This window comes from Gouania willdenowi, chromosome 8, assembly GCF_900634775.1.
Source record: "Gouania willdenowi chromosome 8, fGouWil2.1, whole genome shotgun sequence".
In the NCBI taxonomy this organism is placed as follows: Eukaryota; Metazoa; Chordata; class Actinopteri; order Blenniiformes; family Gobiesocidae; genus Gouania; species Gouania willdenowi.
Window position 1 is genome coordinate 1,070,882 of NC_041051.1, and position 20,076 is coordinate 1,090,957.

Genomic DNA, 20,076 nt, shown 5'->3' on the forward strand with positions numbered 1-20,076 from the left:
AATACAGAAAATGGTCACTTTTTACTATGACCAGACTGATAAACCACTTCATCTGCTCTTCTTACTGTGAACTACCGCAGAGCGATCACAGTGAGTCCAGACTCTGAGTCAGAATACGGACGCGATCGCTTCTGAACAAACTAAACGTGGTGATTTGGTATCTTCATGCTGTTTATCGTTTCTGTTCAAACCTTTTCTGTTTTCATCTCCTAACCATGGTTGGGGGACACGGGAGATCCGTTCTCTCCAGAGCCAAAAGCAGCTTCTCCACTGGTGTTCAATCCTGTAGACAGCACGCCCAATAAAGGTAGTACTGAATAGAAAGAAGAGGCTGTTTTGTTGTTGGAGAGCTAACTTTATTAAGTATTAAGCACTGTAAATATAAACCTCGCTACCTGTCCTGGTCGCTGTGTCGGACTCTACTCAGGACTAACGGGCACACGCACACACGTCTGCTCCCCAGGGTCACTCATACACACCCGCATCGGCCGTGCACATGCACTCACTCTCAATTGCGCACTGAGCTGCCTGATCTAAAACACATTCAAGCTAGACACATCTCACAACATTTAGGGGGATAGACCCATATGGAATTTTTAGGGCCGATGCAGATTCCCGACACAGACTGCAGATTTTCTTAAGCCGATATTTGGAGGCGATACTACTTTTGCTCCCTCAATTTACATCATAAAAATTACACATTGATGGCACGAGTCTCAATTTAAAAAAAAAGTTACATTTATTGAAATGAACAAAGGTGAGGTAGAACGACGAGAAGTAAAAAATATTTAACAAATATTAAAGACAGGTGATGTAGAACAAGAACAATATTTGGACTTTTACTGTATCCAGACTGTTCTGATCTCCGCTATGGCTCCGTCTGTCAGTTCTCCTTACATCAGCCTCAGTCCAGGGTGTATGCATCATGACACAATGACTCATCAGAATGATTCAGTGGGAGCGCTCTCGATTTAGTGTGAACAGTTTCATTGGTCCTCCGTAACAGCAATTTAATTGGTCTAATATGATAGAGCTCATTTTTTTTGGCAGCATGAAGTTTGTAAAATCGGAAAAAATCCACAAATTAGCCACGTCATTGTTTACGCTGCAGGGTTCAAAGCGTGGGAAAAAAGTACTTATATCCAGAAATGATGTAGTTTTAGTCTCATTTTAGTCTTTTTTTTAAATGATTTGACAGTTTTGTTATAGATTTTGTTTTATGTTTTGTTGTCAGTGTCTCTTAAATTTATTTTCTCATCACAAATCAGTCACAGAACAAAGGGTTGGGAATCAGGATGTTTTAGTGCCGCTTGTTTAGACGTCACAGTCTCTCTCTTGGTTCAACCGCACACTCGGGGCTGAACCAAGAGCAGCGCTGGGAGAAGAACTTTAATCTGTCCAAAAAACAAAAACTTATGTATTATACTAATCTGTTTTTTCTGTAAAATATGATCTCTTAGTATGTATTCAAATTGAAAGAAGTTAAGTGCATCATTATATCCCAATCTTTGATTTGAGTTTTTTTTTTATTTTTTGAGTTGGGATTGGAATGGAATCAGCTGTTGAGTGTATCCTTACAGCCCAGTCGTGACTTAAAGCTTTGGTTTAGGTTATATTTTCTGTGACTGGCTGATGCTGATGTTGTATGTTGTTCTCAACAGCCGGTGCCGACAGCAGAGCTGGATGGGACGGTGTGTGGTGATTTCTTCACCGTGCTGTGTGTGGGACAGGGTTTTACTGAGGACCAATGGATGAACGTCTTCTCCTTTTCAATGCTCCGCCACTGGCTTCTCACCTACCACTGTGTTTCCAACGGCAACAGCACAGCAGATACTGGTATGACTTTATCCCCAAAGCAGGACACTGTCAATGTAAGCAGTCCCTCAATGTGTTCAGAGGAAAAGTATCTCCACAAGCTCCATTAAGTCATTTACATTCTCAGATTAGATGCTGCTCATTTTTTCTCACCAAGCTTCTTCGGCAACCAGAATTACATTGTGACCACTGATTATCTCCGTCTTTCATTGGTGTTGTTAATGGGCGGGGCTTATTAGAGAGCAAGTTTGCACATTGTCCTAAAGTTGCCAGATTGAACAATTCCCAACCATTTAGGTGTTTCAGAACTACAAAAATAGAAGCTAACCTGTTAGCAACATAATATAATTATTGACCTTTAAGCCTAAACAAGTGGTTTTTGAGATCATAAACTTTTCTAAAATTTTGTGCAAAATAAAGCACCCAACATTCATTAGAACTCAACTCATTAATGACATTGTCTTAATTCAACAGAAAAAGGTTTCCTTCCACAGAGCAAACATTTTAAATTGCCGCCTGAAATATTGTTTTGATCTCCACTGTAAACATTCTGTTTAACATTGTCGGAAAAGTTTCTTGCATTGCATTGTGGAACGTGGACTCCAGTAGACAGATGCATAGAAGTGTTTTTACTTCATTCTTACTGTGATTTCTTGTTTTTGCCCAACTTGACTTCTCAACTCATTTCTGGTGTTTTTACGACTGTATGTCGCTGCAGAAAATGGCAGATGTTTATTTTGGGGCTTAAGAATGGCTGAAATTGAATGTTTTATGAAGTGTGGTGATATCACAAAGAATACCAGGAACAAACAAGAACAAAAATGAAGTCAAAGCTATCACTGTCCTCCTTGTCTGGTGAATAAACTCAAGAAATTAGAGTAAGAATGAAGTAATCTCAGATATGACAGCATACATCCTGAGAGGTGTTTTTCTTCTATTCTCCTGATTTCTACCCATGGTAGTACTAGTCCATAGGCCAGACCAGAATTTGGTATCACCAAGATAAACAAAGTCTAGAGGGTTTTTTCTGAGGGTTCTCACCAGGATTTTTTCACAGCATAAGGGGATCGTGTGGCGTGCGTGTGAGCGCCACCAGCGCAGAAAACTTTAAAATGTGTAACTCTCAGAGGGTCAACTTTAGTAAGTAAAGCTAAAGTTGTTTTTGTATTATTTTTTTATCTTTGTTCCATCCTTACCTTAAAGCTAAAAGTTATTTGTGGAATGTAAATATAGAGTTAATCATGCTTGGTATAGATCCTCCACTAATAAATACTCACACTGTAGAGACAAGAAATTACATTTGATTCAAACGACTTAATCCAAAACACACTTTTCAAATTTAAATGAGGTATTATGTGGGACCTGCAGTAATATTGGAACACACGCACACACACTGATGATGCGCCGGCACACACACACACACACGTGCACGGAGGGGACACACACACACGTTCGCACGCACACACACGTGGAGGAAGCGCACATTAGAGTGGCCTGAACCTGTCCGACCAGAATGAAGCCCATGTGTCTTTAAGCCTAAACATGTTTCCACCAGACGGTGTTCACATCCGTGCGCACACATGTACAATGATCCCTTGTTAGTTACAAACATGACGAGAAGCTTCATGTGATGCTACACGCTGTTATGTGTGGTTGAATCAGAATCAGAAATGTTTTTAATGGCCATGTACAGTTTTAAGGACAGTACAACGAATTTGTCTTGGTAGTTGGTGCACAAAACAAACAACAACAAAAAATAAAAAAAAAACAAAGAACAACCCAGCAACAATAATAATAATAATAATGAAAAATATAAAGGATGAGGGATAAATAAAGGATAGATAGAGAATAAAGGATAAATAGGATAAATATAAATATATATATATATATATATTTATATATATACAGTGCAGCAGATAATGTCATCATGGAGGTGGTGATCGGGTGGGGGGCTACACTGTTTATATTGGACTGGGCACACAGGCAGCATCGGGGGCAGCTAAGTGGCTATAGGGGTCCTCAGGTGAAGACGGGAACATCCGAGCAGATCAGATAAATAGATTGCTGAAAAAGACGGTGTGGCTGATGTATGTTTTTCTCGGTTATTCAGATTAAAATGAGTTAAAACAACCCATGCACACCGTGGAAGTGTGCAACAATTATTACGACAATACTGATTAAAAAAGGAAAGAACAACAGAAAATTCCCTACGGTGCTGAAAATGGAGCGTAGGGGGCGCCATTGCTTCGTAGGGGAGCAAAATTACAACGTCCGGGGCCCATACGCTCAACAGCGCTGGCGAGAACCCGGCTAGATATTGAATTAGGCGGACATCCCTGTGTACCGAGTAGCTTTCAGAGATAGGAGAAACTTAAGCCATAACTCAGGCCAGAGTAATGCTACAACAGTCATTTAGCACTCAAAATGTGTGGTTTGCAGCAGGCCTGGGTGATTAAACGATATATATAACAATAGAGATGTAGTCAATATCAATAGAAAATATGTTATTAGTACTGCTCTTGGTATATTAATGATTAAATCATCAAGCCTGATCTGGTTTGATTAGAAGAAATCTGAGATATTTATCAAATATAATTATCAGATATAAAATAAACAACATTCAGCCACAGTGGTTTATATTAAACAATAAACACACTATTAGTTGTTTTTCCTTTTGCTGTGCTTTTTTTTTTGGGGGGGGGGGGTTTGAAAATAATTTCACGATAAATGAGGAAATAAATGCCAAAATTGCCCCCATCATATTTTCTTATCACATGTCCTGCTGTACATTCCATGTGAGATGTTAGTTCTACCTCAGGTGTGCACTGATTTATTATTTACAAAATGTGTTGCACATTGTCTTTGGTTAAGATTTTATTTACTATATTTTATTTACATTTAACAGTTCATTTTTTTAATTGACTTTTTTTCCATAGTTTTGTTGACCTCTTTTTAAATGTTAAATATTTTGTTTAAAATAAAACTATTAAAATTTTTAATTCTTCTGGTCCTTATTTTGAACAAGTTAAAAAAAAAATCAACGAATCAATAATTATCGATATTGACTGATATGAAACACTCATATCGTGATACATTTTTCAGACATATCGCCCAGCCCTAGTTTGCAACACTGTATTGAATGAATATATTATTTTTGAAAGTACGTCAGCAGAGGTAAAAAGATTATAACATTTGTGTCATGTCAAAAACATTCTGGCATTAATTTAATCAACTGTGTTTAGAAAAGATAAGATTCAAACCAATTAAAGACCCTAATATTCAGTCACAGTAAGAAAAAAGACTATCCATCCATCCATCCATCTTCTCCCGCTTAGCCGTTTCCGGGTCGCGGGGGCTGCATCCTCAGTAGGGAGGCCCAGACTTCCCTCTCCCCGGCCACTTCCTCCAGCTCTTCCGGGGGGACCCCAAGATGTTCCCAGGCCAGCCGAGAGACATAGTCTCTCCAGCGTGTCCTGGGTCTTCCCCGGGGCCTCCTTCCGGAGGGACGTGCCCTGAACGCCTCACTAGGGAGGCGTTCAGGGGGCATCCTAATTAGGTGCCCGAGCTACCTCATCTGGCTCTTCTCGATGCGGAGGAGCAGCGACTCTACTTTGAGCCCCTCCCGAATGACTGAGCTTCTCACCCTATCTCTAAGGGAGAGTACAGCCACTTTACGGAGGAAACTCATTTCGGCCGCTTGTACCCGTGATCTTGTTCTTTCGGTCATGACCCAAAGTTCATGACCATTGGTGAGGGTTGGAACGTAGACCTGTAAATAGAGAGCTTCGCTTTTTGGCTCAGCTCCCTTTTTACAATGACGGACTGGTGCAGACTCCGCATCACTGCAGACGCTGCACCAATCCGCCTGTCGATCTCTCGCTCCATCCTTCCCTCACTCGTGAACAAGACCCCAAGGTACTTGAACTCCTCCACCTGGGGCAGAACCTCATCTCCAACCCGGAGAAGGCAGGAAAAAAGACTAATGTAGAGAAACTGAAGAATGATGTGCAAATAAAAAAAGCAACACAAAAATGTATTTCAGAAATTCTGAAGTATGCAGGTACCTAAGCAATGTTGCAGGTACGCAATGTTGTCTTCAAGAATGTTAACGCCACTCCTAGGTTTGGTGTTGAAGCCAGTCCAGCTGCTGACTTGCTGGTAATGCACGTTGAACAGGCGCACCAACACCTACGCAATGTTGTTTATCGGTGTGAACTGAGATTCAACACGTTAATGGTTTTATTGGTAAACTACGACTCTCTCCTGAGATAGAGCATCATTTGTCTTTGGCACTCTAAGCCAGTGGTTCTCAAACTTTTTTAGCTCAACTCGTAAGTTCTCTTATTTCTGAGTTCAAGTCCCCCTTTGTTTGACTGATAGATTTTGCTTAAAAAACAATTTAAAAACAACTATAGAGCATAACAATGGAAGGAACGAGTGATAACAATCAACAACAAAATAATCTGATTTTGTAAATAAGTGGAAATAAACAGTATTTAGTAGGGGTGAGTATTGGCAAGGACGATACGTATTGCGATACTTGAGTCACGATACAATATATCACGATATTCTACCCAGTTAATATCAGAATTAGATGTAGAGATGAAAAATGAAGTTGCTGTATATGTTCATCAGAAAATATTGATCATTCAGAGGATAAACTGAGTCAAAACTATTTACTTCAAAACATCCTATTTATTATTTATTATTAGTGTTTTTGCACATTTTCACTGAAAAAAAGAAAATAGTGTTTCACACTGTTATCATAAACTAAAGTGCAACAAGTTTATTTTCACTGAAACTACTGTGTAGAAGTCTCAAAGTAACCATGACAACATAATGACGGCATTGTAACAACTGTAAGTGAGAACATTAATGATAAATCACCCTGAGTTACTGATGTCACGGCAAATTGGCGGTTGACCTCATTTGGAGACATGATGATTCTCTGGTTGAATGATGGAGTCCAGTCAAAGCATGATGATTTTATAAAAAAGGATTTATTATAAACTAAATGAAAAAGAGTTAAAAAAAAAAAGAGTGTCCCATCCTGTTGGAAGGAAAGGCGGCCAGCAACAACTAACTGGGAAAGTTCCACAGCTTAAGCTTTATATACTGTAGATAGAGAAAAAAGTTCCACCCTGATGAGAGGAAAAGGAGGGGGTCAGATGCTCCCACAGTGGAGACGCTGGAGAATGATGAAGAGGTGGATGTATTGAGGAAGGCTGGCGCCACTGATATCTGTCTTGATAGTGTGTGTGCATCAGTTGGTGTGTGTGTGTGATGTGAATGTGTGTGTGTGTGTGTGTGTGTGTGTGTGTGTATCTGCATGTGAGTTTGAGTTTGGCCTTGAAGGTTGAGGCTGGTGTCTTATCTGTGTGCTAACATGACTCAGCTGGTCAAAAGTGCGAAGAGTAATGCAGTCATCGTGTATCAAAACATGACAAATTGTAAATATGAAGAACACACATTTGATGATATGATAATTAATATAAAAATTGCCATAACACTGAAAATGCACAAAAAATATCAGTTTAATCACTGATCTGAGCAGATTATATGAAAATAAAATGCCTGTACATACATAAATATTGCAGACACACTGTCATCATAAAATCAAGTGCATCAAGTAACCATTGCAACACATTGAAAGCATTGTAACCACCACTGAAATATTGCACAAATTCACAAAAATATTGATTAAATATAAATTAAAAAAAAATCAATTTTTTAAATAAAAAATGTATTTAAAATCAGCACCCAAAAAATTGGGATATATCATGAAAACGATTTTTTTTTCACACCTCTAGTATTTAGTGCAGTGGTTCCCAACCTTTTTTGGATCATGATCCCATTTTGATATCAAACATTTCTGGCGACCCTAAAGACATTTTTATTTCTAGAATTAGTTTTTCCTAATGTTTGAGCTCAAATTTTTTTTCTTACTACATTTTAGTTGAACTAGATTTATATTTCACAAAGTGAAAGTATAGAATTCCAGTTGTTTAGTTGTGTGTGTTGTTGAAAACATTTTGTGACAACCTGCAAAATGCCTGTGCAGCATCAGTCACTTGTCCACTCACTTTTCCCACACCACCTGTCACTCTCCTGTTCAGCCTCTCACTCTGACCTCACACTAACACAATCTCTGTCTCTTGGCCTATTCGCTATCCCCGGTCCCACCGCCGGGCATGCCTCCTGCCTGTGGTAGTTAAATGGCGTACCTCAGAGAGCCGTGAGAGCAGCATCATCGGTTTCTGGGTCAGAGCAGAGCGTGGCCGTGGGAACTCCGTACGAGATCGTTCAAAGCCCTCACCAGTTGCGTCTTTACTGGAGGCACTTCAACCACCCGCGGCGCTTGTCATTGCCGCAAATAGTTTTAGAGCTTGAACATCCAGCCCGCAGACCCAGATACTACCGCTTCCTGGTAGCTGCAACACGTCGGTGACGTCAGTACGCACACCGCACAGACAGGTCTGACTAGACACTGGACTGTCTGCTTCTTTATGCAGTCAAAACGGCACTTCCACATTCCGTCTGTGTGATGTCATTGACTCTTTTTTCAGTACGCTGTGGAGTCAGGAAATTGGGGGGGAGTGAGATCTTCTGACTCCTCTGGACCTTTGTGGATATTATTTGAGTTGGAGCTTTATTGTGTGTTTTGGAAAGCAAAGGACTCACTCACACGTCTGTTTAATTTTTTAAATATACTTGCAGTATTACATTTCCTGAGTGTTTTGGTAAACAGGGTGTATGTCTAGGAGCATTTGTCCTGGTGAGGTTTGACATTTTAAAGGAAACTCACCGACTGTACAGACAAAATAAAATTCATACTTATACTTATACAAATATCTCATGCCTGGTGTGGGACCAAGGCTGACACTGTATTTGTTCATTTTCCACTTTCTCTCTCTCTCTCTCACGTACCCCCTGTTGTGCTGTCACGTACCCCCATTTGAGAAACACTGCTCTAGGCCGCACCTTTGCACATCTTTGTGGAGATCCTTCTGTTGTGTAGCAATTCCATTGACTCGATGCGAGGTGCCCCCTCCTCTCAGTAGCTGTGTTTCCATTATCCTCGGAAATGCGCAAAATCTAAATAGCATAATAAAAACTGGCAATGGAAACACCTGAATTTTGAGAAAACACTCAAATATCGCAAAAAAAGGTTTTATGTTTTCATGAGGAGGTATTTCAGACGTTTCGATATTGAAATGTGTCGCAAAAGTGCCGTGGAAACACTTTTTCTGCAAATACACGTTACAGGACCTGGTCACATGACCACTTCTCTCTGAGTAAACATGACGCTGTACATGTAAACAGAAGAGGAGACCAGGACATCTCTTAGCTTTATACTTAACAGTTATTAGTGCCACATTAGACAGAAAACAACAAAGGAACACAGAGTGTTCTAAGGAGGTTCTGAGAGTTCGTCTTTGTGCAGCAAAGTCTCACGGGATGAGATTTCACAGGAGTTACGAGGCTCCAAAACAACCTTCAATGGAAACACGTTCAATCGCAATTATACTCTGTCGACATCTAGAAATATCGCTTTTATTTTGAAAAAAATATGTAAAGGAAACCCAGCTAGTGTTTCCTTCAAATGGTCAATATAGTCCCAAAACCAGTTGTTAAAATACCAGGATGCCAGTCTGTTGGTAATGGCACATCATCTCTGGACGACAGCTTTTGAGAGCACAGTTTCATTTTGTTGTATCTTTGAATACGAGACTCTGTGGCCAAGGTGAGTGAGGGTGTGTAACATGTGGCGTCAATTTAGTGCCAAAAACCCAAGCGCATAAAAACTGTACTCGCGCACAGTTAGATCACTTTCTGTGCACGCTCGCTTTGTCTTTATGCGGTGCCTAACTAACTGTGTGTGATTACAGTTTTTATTCGCTTGGGTTTTTGGCACTAAATTGACGCCATAGCATCAGTTCAAAGTTACCAGTTAGTGACTTGACAGCATTAGGTTTCCATTGGTTATGGCATAGACCAGGGGTCTGTAACCTTTACTCTACAAGGAACCATTTAACCTCATCTCACCTGGATTAAAGTCCTCCTGGAGCCATAAATACCTTCTCTATGAAGACAATACAGTGTATTACATTATATACAGTTAGAATTATATAGAATAATGTTTGATTTCATTTATATTGATCATGTAAATGGAAACTTAAAAATAGTTTAAAAATGTATATTTAGTGGCTCCTGAATAGATTTATTTCTATTGTTTTTATCATTTTTGACATCAATAAATAAAACAGTATCTTTATCTTCAAATTCTTACACATCTCAGTTTACATGAACACAATGTTTATAAAGAAGATTTTTATAGTTAATGTATATGAAAGTCTACAAAAAGTAACATGAATATAATAACACATGATCATGTGATCAACACATGCTAATTACTCATTTCTTGCCACACATAAAACATACATATTTAACCTGTACATTGGTGGTTAAATGAATCTGTTCCCACACAATTAAAATCTGTATTTTCTTCCAGAAATAGTGTTTTTGTTGGTTTAGTTTCTTACCAGGGATTTAAAACTTAAGGTTAGTCACAGGTGGAGGAAAGTTGATGGTCTGTAGATGTTGTAGGAATGTGCTGAGTCATTGTACAACGTGACTTATTTTAGGTTAATAAATTGTTATATCTTGATTTTATCAGTAATAGCCTCTGTAAAAAAAATAACTATTTCAATGGGTTTTTTTTTAAAGCTATAGGGAGCCATTGTAAAAGAGTCAAAGGGCCACATTAGGCCCCAGAGCCACAGGTTGCAGACCCCTGCCATAGACCAAATCTGGAATTTCCCGCTTAACATTCTCTGAAAAATAGCATGTTTTTTGACTTTACATAAACATGAATGCCCATTAAGTATTATAAACATATCTTATTAGAAATATATCATTGATGTATTTGGTTGGATCAAACTGTAAAATGATGTTGCAAATTATGATGACAGCTGATTTTGTGACCTTTTAACCTTTGTTGACCTACTTTCAAAAGCAACTTGTAGTTATGTTCAATCAAAAAACACATTAGTCTTTGTCCATCTTGGTGATGCCAATTAATGAAAAAATGGCTTCTGATACACTAGTGGGAAGTGAGCTGCTGATATGAATGAATGAATGAAATGAAGGATTCTACAGCCTGCTCTTTGTTTATATCATCTCCAGCCAACAGGCTACAGCTCAGCCTGTCCGTTAGCCACTCCCACTCCAATGGTAAGAGTTGAGTGTTTGTTTTTGCATCATAGAGGCAATAAATCAAGATAATCCACAATGTCTAACCAGTAATCTTCATGTGCAACCTTTAACCTCCTCCTGCATGACGTATCCTGTAATGGTTTTAAGTTTAATAGTTTGAATTGTGCCTTTAGGATGATCCACTTACAGATGTTGTAGGTGAGGTGTTTTCCTATAACTGGTACGGTTTATATTAACCTTTAAACCCAGAATGTACCAATAAAATCAGTATAACATTCCTCCTAACCTGTGATTGTCTTTGCTTATTACTTTTGCAGGTTGACTTAGGGTTTGATTTGTGCATGAGGTTTTCTCTCTGCTGATTTAATTCTAACTGTACATATTTTTGCAGTATTTAATGTTTACATTGCAAAAAAACAAAAATATATTTATATTTTCTTATTTCGACTTCTGATGGTTTTTAGATGACCGGTCGGAGGTGGATGGGTCGGTAGTTTCCATGGTTTCAGCGACGTCATCCTCCAGCCGCCTGCTGCCTCCAAAGGAGCGACTGAGGGAGAAAGCGTTCCAGTACTGCCAACGGCTCATTGAGCAAAGCGATCGCAGTGAGTGGATGCAGTAAAACGCTATACCTTAGTTTCATTTCAACACCATTAACCTGATGCACCATGTGGTTTCCATCAGAGCCGCACAAGAGAACAGACGCGGAGCTACAAAAAGCGGTGACGACCACACACACACACTCTTACACTCTCAATATATAGTAATAATAATGCATTGGATTTTATTTAGTGCTTTATCATAGAAACTCAAATTGCTTTACAGAATTAAGGCATTATTCTTTCCCTCCACACATAGTGGTGGTAAGCTACTATTGTAGCCACAGCTGTCCTGGGGCAGACTGATGGAAGTGAGGCTGCCATAGTGTGCCATAGGCCCCTCCCACCACCACCACCACTCATTCACTCACTACATTCATACTAGACAATGTGGGTGAAGTGCCTTGCCCAAGGACACAATGACAGATACCACAGCAGTGACTGTCCCCCACTGTGACCCCTGGAGTTCTCAGTGATCTCCATCATCTACTGACCAGGACCAGACCTGCTTATCTTCACAGATCTAACCAGATCAGCCAATCACAGGCTGGTAAAACATTTTATAAAGACCGTGTACATCTCATAGATCAATAAATCAACATCATTTGCTAGAAAAAAACATGTGAAAGGTTGAAATTGCTGCTTGAATGTTTGTTTACAAACTTGTTGAAAACTTTTGCACATTGTATTGTGGGATGTGACGGAAATGTTTATATGTGAGTTTTATGGATGAAATGATCACATGTTGATATTCTACTTAATCACTTTCTCACTTCAAATGTTTTCAGAACTTTCAAAGTAAAGGTGGAGAATCAACAGAGATATTTAGCCTCAGTGTGAACAAGGTTTTTATCATCGTAGGTTCCAGATGCATCTTGGGAAACTTTGAAGTATACTTCAGTGGGAACGCTCACCATCCTAATCATACTATAGTATGACTGACAGTATATACTCATTAAGTGTGTAGTACGTTAGTATGCCAACACAGAACACAGCATATTTGAACATAGCTTGTCTTTATGTGATTTAAAGAAAAGTTATTGATGATTGTACAGTATATTACTCTGTTTGTTCTCCTAGTGTCTGGTGGAGGCTGTGTCCATCCTAGACTGTGTGTGCGTAGAGGACGCGTCGCTCGTCTACAGAACGTTCCCGTGCGTGAAGGCTCTGTTTGGTCGGCTCGGCTCTGATCTGTCATACGTCAGAGTCTTCCTGCCCATCGCTCAGTTCTACCTCAACCATGGTGAGAGTCTGCAGGCCACGGCACCTGGAGTTATGTATTCTTTCCATTAGAATGAATATTATTATTCATGCACAACTGTGAGGCTCCGTGACAGCTTCTACCCAACCGCCATCAGACTTCAACATTATTTATTCTTTTTACCTCCTGTTGCACACACACTTTGCACTGATATATTTATATATTTATACTGCATCTCTCTCTGACCTGACCTGGTTTTTATCTTTTTTATTCTTGTATTCTCGCTGCTTATCCAACTGTTTTTGTTGCGGCTAATGCAACGTATCTTTGTTCAAATGCATCTCTGATAATACAATATGTTGAATGACATTAAAGGAAGTCTATCTATTCACTGTATATCTATAAAGGTGAGATGGCGGCTGTGGACTGTGAGAGCGTGTGGAAGCTTGTGTTCAGCCAATGTCCTGCTGAGCTCTTCAACGACTACTTCCTGGCACACGAGCTTCTGCGTTTCCTGCGTGTGAACTTGGAGACCATCCAGCAGCGAGTGCCACAATACACTCGCTCTTTTCCTAACCTGTTAAAGGTGAATACAGATGCTTCATTTAGCTCAATGCTCTGTTTGTGATCAATGCTGTTTCCCTGTGTGTGTAGTTTTTAGCCTGGGACAGTCCAGCTGTGGTGGATGACTTTGTGGATCTGCTGCCCTCTCTGGTCACAGCAGGAACTGCAGTCGAGCTGCTCCATTCTCTGCTCGACCTACCGTGTCTCTCTGCCACACTGCTTATACAGCTTAGGTATGTTAGATATAAGCACAGCACGGTTGGGCTCAATTACATTTTCATTACCATTATGTCTTTAATCAGGGTTCCCACGGATCCTTAAAAAGTCTTAAAAGGCATTAAATTCATGAATCTATAAATAAGGCCTTAATTGACATTAAAATGTCTTAAATCAATGTTTCAAAAGTCTTGCATTTTAACACATAAGTATTGTAATTAGTCTTACAATTCAAAATAAATGTTAACATTTATTTTTTTTAAATGTATAAACAACATGGGAAAATGTAAATTTAGATTTCTAGCTATTTGTGTGGAGTGATTTTGATTATTTTGTTTTTTGTGTGTTTATGTGTGTTTACTTTGGGCTCCACCAGTTGCACATCTGCACTAGACACTAGAAAATAATGACCCTAACTCTATGTCATTGATGTGGCGTTTTTCCTCCAATTGTGTTTACTTAAATTAAATTTCAAATGGCAGTAAAAGTCTTAAAAAAGTCTTGAACTTACTAGCTGTAGGAACCCTGTTAAAAATCTATGTTCAATTACATCTCAATTACAATTATGGTGACCAACATTTTTTCCAATTACAATTATTATTTTCCCGTGAAAGTCAGTTAAAATGACATTCTCAATTACAATTTATCACAATTACTGAGCCTTTAATAAATAATAATAAGTTAACCTTCCTCTAGTGTTAGCTTTTTGTTAGCATCTCCTATGATAATGGTTCAGTTTTGACCCATGTCTCAAATCAGCTGTAAAATACACTAATAAATATTATCTATTATCTTATTGGGTTTTTTTTCTGATTTTTTGATAAGCGCATTGAGATGACTTTGTTGTTATTTGCCCTTTACAAATGAAATTGAATTGAGTTGAATCTAAATAATTTTTCATCTATTGGTTCCCTTGTTAGGCTTCCTAATCAATGAAAATATACCCTAGGTGTTAATGTTTCTGTTGTGGGCGTCTGAGAATTGTTTCTGTCAGTATACCCCTGGATATTTTTTATTGATTTTAATGGTAAAATGATCCTCAGGAGAACTGACAGGTTAATAATTATTAACTACGTATGTGTAAGACTAAGAACTGTAACATGATTCCACAGGTTTGTGTTTAATTAAATTATAAATGACAGTTTTTGTAGAATTGCCATGACAATTACATTTAAAAAGTCAATTAGCTGAACTCCATTACAATTCAATTACTATTACAACAGCAAAAAAAAAATTCAATTACACACTCAATGATGTCATCATTGTAAGTGATTACCAACTACGCGATTCCATTTGTAATTGACCCCAACCCTGCTGCACACTGATGACGCTACAATCCCAGACTCACTGATAACTTCTGTCTGTGTTTTTAGCTCTGTGTCTTTGCCCGTCTCTGAGCCGAGTGGACGTGGCCTCCAGCAGGATGCGTTTAGAAATCCTGGCTTCCGAGGACTTTTCCTTTTCTTACTACGAGAGGAAGCGGGTTCAGGTATTGACAGCCAGGAATAGGTTCAGGACTCACCATTGGCTGTGGTAGAGTGTTCACATTTAACTTACAGTACGCGATGGCATCACAGGGGGTACTTCACACACACAGAGAGAGAGAGTAGAAAATTTACATATGAAAGCATTAAATGGGGTTATGTAATGTTTATTTTTTGTGGAAAAATGATAATCATGATGATGGATATGATCTTGATTAGAACATGACCGGAAAATCAAGGGTCAGTCTTGATCCCAAACTACGCAGGAGATGATCGGAAAAGATAAAAGCTAAATAAATAAATGTATTCAGGAGACACTAAATACTAGGGATGTAACGATTCACTCAACTCCCGATACGATTCGATTCACGATACTGGGTTCACGATACGATTCTCTCACGATTTATTTTACAAAATGGGACTGTAGAAAAAAAATTTTGGGGAAAAAAAACTAGAAAATACTGTATTATTTTCCTTTTATTTTTCATTGTCAAAATAATTCCTTGATAAACTATTCAAAACAATGCAATTTAACTAAAAATGAAATAAAGGAATAATACAAATGAAGAAGCCTATTGATTTAAATTCTGGTTCTATAATAAACAATGCAAAACTGTATAATAGTTCTTTTTCTTTTAAAAGTGCAACTGAAAATGTATTTTGTTCCTTAACAATTGGACTTTAAAAAAAAAAAAAAACCGTCATTGCACTGATTTACGTCATATTTGTTTGGACCAGCAGAGGGCGCTGGTAACACAGTGGTCGGTTGACATGCAGATATCTTGCAGTGAAGAAGAGAAGCTATGCTAGCAGACAGAGCTAATAGAAAAACGTGACTTTTACAGATATTCAAGTAATATTACAGATATTCTTTCGGTGCTAAAGGGGTAATGAATCATTTATTAACATATTTAAGAGTAGAAGGCGGCCAGACAGAAAGTATTAGCAGACTCCGCCCGCCGCCTACACTTGTGGATAGCGCCCTCTGCTGGTTAAAAAAAGTACTGCGATTCAATTTTCAGAAAATCGATATCAACCGTGATACCGTGATATAGAATGATCCATGAGCTGTTTTAAGCATTACTATTGGCTGCTCGAGCTGCTCGTCAAAAGTCTATGCTTGTTCACGGTCTGAGAGTAGGGACAGTGTGATAGCAGATATTCCAGCACAAGTCTGTAACGCGGCTTTTGGCACAGCGGTTACACGGCAAAGCAAGAGGAAGAAGGAAGACCGAGGTGGAGAAGCAACAGAATAAAGGCACAAACGTGTTTGGGATAAACAGAGTCAAAGGAGGTCCCTCTGACTTGGTGTGTGAGGTGGACTGTGCACAATCCGCTTACAGTCAGCGTACAGTCTGCCCCGAGTCAGAGACAGAGGGTGATAACAGACGGGATAAATAGCTTGTAAACCTAAGGAAAATAATATCTAAGGTGAAGAGAACAGACACAATTAATTTACAGTCTGGACGTGGAGTGTCTGCTTTGATCAGCTGAGCTCTGCTGCAGCTGCTTGTGTGTGAGGAGCAGCTGTGGCTGTGAGTCTCTTACTGTCCTCACAACAGTGAGTGATACGTACTTTCATGTCTCTAAAACATCAGAAAACTCTCCAATAACACAAGATAAAGTTCCTACTTTTGTTACTAATTTTTATGGAGAAAACAGTCGCAAAGAGATCCACAGTGTGCTTGTTCAAGCAAGCGTTCACAAAAAGACCCGTGAGTTTAGTTCAGGAGGGGAGGGGGGAGTGTGAGCGTCTCATGATTCTACAAACTGCAGCTTTAATGAAGATATATGTAGAGCAGGGGTGGGTGAGTGCTGCGTGGGGTCTTGTGTTCAACACGTTTATGTAAGAAGCTCCTCAAGTGGACAAAACCTTGTTTGAAGAAGATATCAGTGCCTTCCTATCCTGTTTGTCAAAAAACAATATAAAGTAGCAGCTGCAGCCAAAAGTGAGGTGTAAAATACTTTATTTAATACAGGGATGTCATGTCAACACATTGAAACTCAGTCTTCATCAGGACATTAATAAAACAAGTAAGAACAGGTGCTTATGTGCTGTAGGAGAGAGAGGGGCGGGGCTATACCTCCCTCCTGCTGCAGTACTGCTGCTGTGATTGGTTAATGATGTCTCTGTCAGTCAAGAGCTGCTGAGCTGTGTCTGATTTATTTATAAACAAATAAGTACAATGAGTAAAGGTACATACACTTTCCCACAAATTTACTTGAGTAAGAGTTAAAGTGTTCTGCAAAAAAACAACTCTTAAAATCAATTTATCAAAAAAATACCGTACTCGAGTACATGTAACAGAGTAACTGTAACGCATTACAACACACCACTGATCATAAGAGATGCTAAAAGAAAGCTAACACAAGAAGGTTAGGTTTTATAGGCTTATTTATTAAAGGGTCAGTAATTGCGATTAATTGTAATTAAACTTTAGTAATTGAAAACATAATCGTAATTGACTTTCAAGGGGAAAAATTCTAATTTCATCATTAATTGTAATTGAAAAAATGCCGGTCAAAGTAATCATAATTGAGTTGTAATTGAACATGGATAATTAAAGACGTAATTGTAATTGAAAAATGTAATTTATCCCATCCCTGGTGTGCAGACCATTACCACCAGACACATATAAAACTAAGCGCTAAAAGCTAACTCAACATGTTAGCAACTGAAAGACCCGAGAGTTCAGAATCAGGAAGGATTTCATTCGCCAGGTACAGTTTAAAACAGCACAAGGAATTTAACTTGGCAGTTGAAGAACATGCACACCAACGTACCGAGGAAGCCATTTGCGGCGCCATCATGTTTAGATGAAACATTTAAAAACAGGAGGAAAGGAGAGGGGGAAATAAGGCAGATTCTAAACTATGATCACTTAAGGGAGCACAGTGTCGGACTAGGAAAAAAACTCCTCAGCACATAAGCCCATGAAACACAATTACAACAAAAATTGAGGACATAGCATGTATGGTCGGGGGGAGGGGACTTGTGGAGGAGAGGATTGCAGCCGGCTACTGGGGCAGCGCCCCTCTTACTGCCACTACATGGGACGAAGAGGGGAGGGGCGGCCAAAGAAGGCGTTGAAACATGATCCTGATCGCTTCATTCTATACAGTTCAGCTCAGCGCAGATGATTTGAAACAAACTTGGGTAGATCTGAGTTCAGAAACAAAGTTCCCAAGTGGTGGTGGTGGGGAAGAGGAGGAGGAGGGGGGGGGGATTCAACACGAACATCCTGGACGGCTGGCTGAGGGGAGACGGATTGAAGATAAGGATTTGTTTTTGGTCGGATGAGCACAATTTTCCATCAGCCTTGTCAACTTCTCCAAGTTAGATTCCAACCCACGTAGACGTTCCAAAGTAGCATCCAACTTCCTTTTGAGTTCATTTATCACATGAGTGAGTGTTGAGAGCCCTGCTTAGTCCATCAGAAATTACTTCCCAAAACAACTGTCGACGTAATCCGGACTTTGCGATGGGTCAGAAGATTGCCAGCTCCGTTCAGCAGCATGCCTGTTATCATAACTCCAGTACAGCCGGGCTCACCTCTGCCCGTTCTCTTTGTCAAAGAAATTTGGTCGATTGCATTGAGAGACCAGCTGATCAATTCCATAGGCTCTTATTAGATTCTTACAAAAAGACGAAGCAAGAAGCAGCAGGGGCGGATAAGAGAGGGAGAGGGAGCAGAGAAAAAAGCGTCCTCCTTCGTTGAGAGCAAGAAGAGGATAATTGAACCCACAACCTATGAATAACAAGACGGAAATGAAATCAATGTGCCTGTACTAACCACATCAGATGAACACATTAAAATAAATCTAAAACACACCCATCCCCCAACCCTATAGCTTACACAATTACAGTAGTTTAAGTCCATTTTTATCCACTACTGACTGTTTATATTTGCTTTTTAATTATTCTCTATATTTTACCATTACAACTGAATACTTGGAAAGCAGCTCATGAAACGTGTCTGGCCACTGTTGTTCTTATCAGAGGTACAGTAAAAGTAATGGATTACAAGTACTCAAGTTATTGTAATTGAGTTGTGTTTATGGGTATTTACACTTTTGATTACATTTGTAAATCAGTAATTTTACAGGTTTTAAAAGAAGTAATTTGTTACATCTCTACACCCAACCGTTCCTGAGTAAATGATTATTTTTAGTTTTAAAATGATCATTGGACAAAGATGAATTAACCAGACAACAATCAAATGCATCACATCATAGCTGACCAATCAGATTAAAGGTCATGTACGGTGCCAAAACAGCATTGAATGCTGGTTATTTTCTCAGTTTTAGAGTTCATAAATGTATCGATACTTAGAGCCTGATCATTTTTTATTAGTGAGTTTTTTCTTCCATCTCCGTTAACTCCTCCTACAGCGTTTGTCCGATTTTGACAAATAAGCTATCGCTTTTATCATTTGTAACTTTTAAACTTTTTGACTTATTACATTTCAACTTTTTCAACCTTATTGCTAATGTTCAGCTAGGTTAGTGCTAAAGGTAGGCTAATATTAACATTAGACTATGCTAATGCTAGGTTATATTAATGCTATTTTATGCTAATGCTAGGCTAATGCTTTTTTTTTTCACTTTGTCTGCTCTGATGTCAGAGGTCAACACTACAAAAAGTGCAATCTTTTTCAAGTAGCAATGTTAGGCTAATGCTAGGTTAATGTGAGTGCTGAAACAATGCTAATGCAGTGTGACGCGGGCCAGCACCTGGGATGTTTACTGTATGCAAGGGGAAATAAACATGGGGGGTGAGAGTAACTTTGACTTTGACTTTGAGTATTATTTATCAGGGTTCCCACAGATCCTTGAAAAGTCTTAAAAGGCAATAAAGTCAAAAATCTGAAAATATGGCCTTATTTGTCATAAAATGTCTTAAATCAATGTTTCAAAGGACTTACATTTTAACACATTAAGTATGATTTTATGATTGTAATTCGTTTCACATTTCGTAAAT

At 39.0% G+C, this 20,076-nt stretch overlaps 1 protein-coding gene across 6 annotated transcripts in view; it reads left to right on the forward strand.

Annotated features, from left to right (window-relative positions):
• Positions 1-20,076, forward strand: part of ap5z1 (adaptor related protein complex 5 subunit zeta 1) — a 61,986-nt gene that overhangs the window by 21,295 nt on the left and 20,615 nt on the right. For 4 of the 6 annotated variants that reach the window (XM_028454500.1, XM_028454499.1, XM_028454498.1 and 1 more), the window contains exons 6-13: positions 1,662-1,836; positions 11,002-11,049; positions 11,496-11,636; positions 11,716-11,753; positions 12,711-12,873; positions 13,239-13,417; positions 13,486-13,628; positions 14,985-15,100. In XM_028454500.1, coding sequence (XP_028310301.1) covers positions 1,662-1,836; positions 11,002-11,049; positions 11,496-11,636; positions 11,716-11,753; positions 12,711-12,873; positions 13,239-13,417; positions 13,486-13,628; positions 14,985-15,100 — 1,003 coding nt within the window. The remainder of the gene's footprint in view (positions 1-1,661; positions 1,837-11,001; positions 11,050-11,495; positions 11,637-11,715; positions 11,754-12,710; positions 12,874-13,238; positions 13,418-13,485; positions 13,629-14,984; positions 15,101-20,076) is intronic. The other 2 variants (XM_028454502.1, XM_028454503.1) reach the window with 1 other exon arrangement.